The 5,334-nt window shown below is 42.1% G+C and overlaps 1 protein-coding gene across 1 annotated transcript; it reads right to left on the bottom strand.

Annotated features, from left to right (window-relative positions):
* Positions 1-3,654: 3,654 nt before the first annotated feature.
* Positions 3,655-5,012, bottom strand: LOC135216882 (uncharacterized). The gene has a single exon (XM_064252405.1). It carries the CDS (start codon positions 4,768-4,770, stop codon positions 3,847-3,849), a length of 924 nt encoding a protein of 307 aa, XP_064108475.1. The 5' UTR covers positions 4,771-5,012; the 3' UTR covers positions 3,655-3,846.
* Positions 5,013-5,334: the final 322 nt, after the last annotated feature.

Below are 5,334 nucleotides of genomic sequence, written 5' to 3'. Positions count from 1 at the left end.
ATTCACGCTAATTAAGTGGTAAATTAGCGTTTTCCGTGATGGATAGGGGTTAGTTGACACCGTAATGCGGACACAATATTCACAGTAGCGGTTTACCACAGTAAACCGTGTGAGCGATATGCCTGTGTCTGTTTGATTACTCTCCGTCATGTTTATGAAGACAGGTGTTTGAACGGAGTCTTGAGGAATAATGATTTTATTTAAAAAAATTATTATTTGTTGTGAACTTTCTCGTATATTAGATTTTCAAGGCACTGTACTGGCAAATGTGACACGAGTGTACATTTTCAAAGTCGACACACTCAGGAAACAAGATGAGGAAAAAAGAATTTCTTTCGGCTTAAATGATTGATATCTATATTGTTTGATATCTACCGGCGACACAACAGTTAAGCCAATCTCTTCAAAAAAAAAAATTATGAAGGTCACACCCCCTTTGAATACACCCCCTCATTGAAAAAAAAAAAAAAAAAAACAAAAAAAACATGTTATGTAATAGGTTAAAGAGTTGCCAGTAACCAGAGACCACATTTCCTCCGTTCCTCTTCACCGCTTCATCCAAACCTAACTCGGAACTTGTAAACCCATAAACCCAAATAAACGAAAGTTTCAACGGAATAAGTCGACGAGACGATTTATGTCACGGGGTAAGTTCCCGCCGGAAGAGTACGTCCTCGGCTTATGCGAACGCCAACGTTGCCCGCTGCCGCTTAACAGCAAGGGCGGGGGCGGGGGCGGGGGCGTGGAAATATCCACCAGCCTCTGACATAGGGTCTACGCGAGGTATAGGAATAAAAGTCCTATGAAGCATACAGTATTCAATCCAATCTATCCTTCTTGTGATGATGCAGTGGGAGTTTCTCAGTGCAGGGAAAGTGCTTGGCGATAAGCAATGATGACGTCTTAGAAACGTCACTAACTGAGCACCCTTTTTGTTTGATTTAAAGAGCAGATGAAGAAATGGCCTTGTCTGTCCAAGGTTCATTGAATAATTAACCATATCATGGAGAGATATTAGTCAAAAAGCTAATAAACTCGAGTAGTATGATTTCTATCTAATTTAAAGAGCTGATAAAGAAATGACCTTGTCTGTCCAAGGTTCAATGAATAACTAACCATATCAAGGACAGTTTTTAGTCAAAGTAATTACTTGAAATTTTGAAAGACTTTCTCAGAATTTTTTCATAATTAACTCCTTGAGAAATGAGCAAGGATGAAGTATTCGAAAGATGATTTTGTTTGTCCAAGGTTCAATGAATAATTAGCCATATCAAGGACAGCTTTGAATCAGGACTTACATACTCATTAGTTAAGTCAAGAAAAGACAGAAAAGACTCTTTCTCTCAGACTTTTTTCATCATCAACCATTAAGAGAATTAATGTATATAGTCTTCCTGTAGGTGAGTTGAGTAGAGGTCGTCGTAGAGAAGATGAAGCTACTCTGGAAGCTAACTTAGATTGGCTTCGAAGTTATATTATGGCTCAGGTTCAAGACTCAAATTGACTTTGAACAGACAAGAGCGGCTTGCGAAGGTGTTTCAGCTCTCTCTGGCAGAGGTGAAAAGAGGAAGTTGTGTGCGTGTGTGTGTTTGTGCACGAGAGAGAGAGAGAGAGAGAGAGAGAGAGAGAGAGAGAGAGAGAGAGAGAGAGAGAGAGAGAGAGGTGGGAGGAGAGAAAGGTATGTAAGAAGGGGAGGCAGAAAAGCTAGATAACACATTCTCGCATTTATATTATTTCTCCATGTTACCCATTGTTTCATCATCATTATTTCTCTCTCTCTCTCTCTCTCTCTCTCTCTCTCTCTCTCTCTCTCTCTCTCTCTCTCTCTCTCTCTCTGTTATATAAACTGTTATTCTGTTGAACACCATTGCACAATCTCTTTGTTTTACATATATGAAAGGCCGTTCAATTCCTTTAGTGTTTGAATTCTGCAATAGTTTCATTTCATAACTTCAACATGTGTTAATTTCCATAAAAACACGAGTCTCTTTTTCTCTTGACATTGTCTTAAATCGTCAGCCGTCTCGACTTCATTCCCATTTAGTTATACGCTTTCCTGAGAAGTTGGCATCATTAATTATTTTTATGATGGTTGTGTCTGGTAATCTTTTTTTTATAGTCTCTCATTTAAGTTTTGTTTGAATGGAACTCCCTTTTCTTTGTCCAATTTAATGGTAACTCTACCGTACCTTTTTAAAGCTCTTTGAGTATTGGGCAGCGAGAAGAACATACTTCGATAACACGACAAAATTCTGTGAATAGTCATGAGCATTGAGATCCTCTGAGATCCTATCCTTGTGATTTTCGAGTTCATTGAATCCTGCCAGTCCTTTGACGAAACTCATTGCAGAATGCTCATTGCAGTGCCAGTTTCATTGCCACACACACATATATATATATATATATATATATATATATATATATATATATATATATATATATATATATATATATATATATACTTTTGTGCTGTGTGGACAAGAGTCGTCGAACAGACATCTCTCGTGTTCTTTTGTAACAGGGGTAAGTTGTTGATGTTACCAACTGTCTGCGCTCTCAGTTGCAGAGCATTGCAGACAGATTGCATCCGTAAGCTGATTTTAACGAAGTTGACCTTTGGCCTTTAGGTGAACCCCCCGTCGATGTAGGTTTAAGGGAATGACGTGAAATATGGAGGTTATGGGATCTATATTTCGGGGATGTAATGGTCGGAAATTTTCCCCTCATTTCTCCTCTTCGTTTCGTACGTTCCAAGGCCGAATGACGGACAAAATAGCCAGCTGTGGATTGTTCGAGGATCAGAAGGCGTTACTGTTCACAGTCATTAATGGTCGATGTCATTATCTTTTGTAAGTGAACAAAACTGAAACGCGTGCAACCTCTGAAAGTAATTTATTTGTGATTTATTTATCCAAAATTTCAAAGACACGTGTAGGTTTCCTTACCATCGATGCATTTGTTTGTGTTTAATATTTAAAGTTCAAAGACAAGGAATTTGGCATTTATATTTTTGATGAATGGCAAGAAAATGTTGAGTATGTTCAAATTCACTTCAGTGTTTCATTCATGTCAAATTCCTGTCAGAAGGTGAGTTTCAATTCAAATGTTCATCTGAATCTGGATCCCTCAGTTACTACAACTGAAGACCTCGAGTAGTTGAGTTGGTTAGCCTGTGTTTTCATGATTGAATTGCACACATTTTGGTTGCTTCCACATCAGACGTTTAGTGGGATCCTACCCCAATTCCAAGCTGGTTATGAACTGGTTGGATTGCTCAGCAAAATATATGTTTTCGTGGTTTTACAGTATGTTTAAGGACAAACCACTAAGTTAGGATTTTGGCTTTAACTCTCAAGAGAACTATATTGTCCTTTTATATATATATAAAATAAGAAAAACCTTGTGCAGTCTGAGGTTGACTCAGTATTGTTCCATATGAAAATGTGCACATGAAGGATAAATTACTATCCCAAGGAAATGCAGTATCCTGAATGTGAATGATTAAGATTGGCGTTCGTATTTTGATTATTTGCTTGCGCATTTAAAGTTACGAGTGGTCATATATAAACAATTTTAACTGTAGGGGTTGATATTGCCCTTCAAAGTAGAACGTGGATAGTCAGTAAAAATATCATGAGCAGCAAGAAGTAGATGAGAGTTTTCAGTAAGGCTTTATTGAAATGGCTGAATATCAGAATATGGTAAACAAACAACAGCTCTCGTGAAAGACTCCAACAGATTATGGTTTCCCAAACGATGTAGTATAACTGTCATTGGTGATGAACATGACCTCACTTCATTTTGGATAAAAGTGTTACGTATGCACAGTGATTTGAAGGGGTTCGTTCAAGCTTCAATCGCGGGTCTTGCATACTTCCCTTCAGGGCTCGTTCGTTGCACACAGACACACCCCACCGTGATCATCTCTTGCACTGGCATGAACTTCTCCACGTGTCGCACCCAGGTTCGAATCGGCTTGCGGACGGCCTGACAGCGGAAGTCTCCTCCGAGGTTCGAGCAGGGCTGGTTGTTGCAGAGGCACTTCGTCTCCACGACGGTCGAAGGCCAGACGTCCTTGCCGAAGGATCTCGTCTGCAGCTTGGAAGGACACATGCCCAAGTGGACGATCTCCTTCACCCAGACGGGTTCCAGGTAGTGTTCGCTCAGGTCGACGCGAAAGAGCTGAACGGAGAGGTCATTGCAAACGGTTTCCTCGGCCTGCTTCTGCGAGAACTGAATGAGGACGTCCGGGACAGATGTGTAGTCCTCCTCCCATCCCTGCTTCACCTGATTGGCTGGGATCATGCTGACCTGACCCCGACGGCAGCGGCTTTGATTTTGGTTCGTGCAAGGTTTCGACCTTTTTGTAAATGGGGGCGGGGCTCTGGTTGAAGTGTCTTTCAGCCCATCGCTTTTGGCTCTGAAGGCTTCTTCTTCCACTTCCTCTTCTTCCTGGCTGTCATTGAGGAGCACCACCAGAGAGAGCATCGAGTCGTCGTCTTCAGTCCCGCCGTTGGCGGCTGTCGAGGGAGACTTAGCCTCCATATGGCCGACTTCATCGATTTGGTTCTCGTGGAGAGACAGGACCTGGTTGAACCAACGCCATTGCGAGAATGGTGATGACCACGATGACACCTGTTGCCGTTGGTGGGTCGGGGACTCCTTGCTGATGATGGGGTCGAGACCTGTGGCTTCGGAGTCGGCCTTGGCCGATGGACGGATGCAACACACGGTAGCCAGGAGGAGAGGGACCACGAACCACTTCAACATGCTCAGAGAATGTCAATGGAGGGTTACAGGATTCGGCTGGGTTTATTGCTTAAGATGGGTTGCTTAAGATGGGGGGCAGGCTCGAGAAGGTGTCTTGATCTGTGTGGTCTCTTCCGTCAAGATCTGCCAGTGGATCTTGATTGGAGGACGGCCTGAGACCGGATGGTGATGTTGGGGGAATTCTGCCGCTTATATACGAGGTAGTAACGCCTCGCATGTGCCGAAGTAATGTCATAAACATAGGGGATGCTGATTTTGTGGCTTCCAATTATTCTTTAATCATCCACCGGATTGTTTTTAAGTGGTTTCTTTCGCCTGTGCGCTGGTATTAGCGCTTCCACATAATCACTAGACGCCATTCAAATGAAACCGCAATAAGAACGACCCGCCTGATGAAGCGTATTGAACCACACCAAAAGGAGCTTGGGGAAGAAAGGGGAAGACACAGGAAAAAATAGAACGCAAAAAAAATCGAAAGAACGTGTCATCTTTTGGGGCTCCTCCGACGTCGCCAGTCGTTGGTAGGATAGATATCTTATCACCACAAGGTTGACATTCAGTTTC

The sequence above is a fragment of the Macrobrachium nipponense genome, chromosome 6 (genome assembly GCF_015104395.2).
Source record: "Macrobrachium nipponense isolate FS-2020 chromosome 6, ASM1510439v2, whole genome shotgun sequence".
Lineage (NCBI taxonomy): Eukaryota > Metazoa > Arthropoda > Malacostraca > Decapoda > Palaemonidae > Macrobrachium > Macrobrachium nipponense.
Note: the sequence above shows the minus strand (reverse complement) of the source record. Positions and strands in the feature narration are given on the sequence as shown.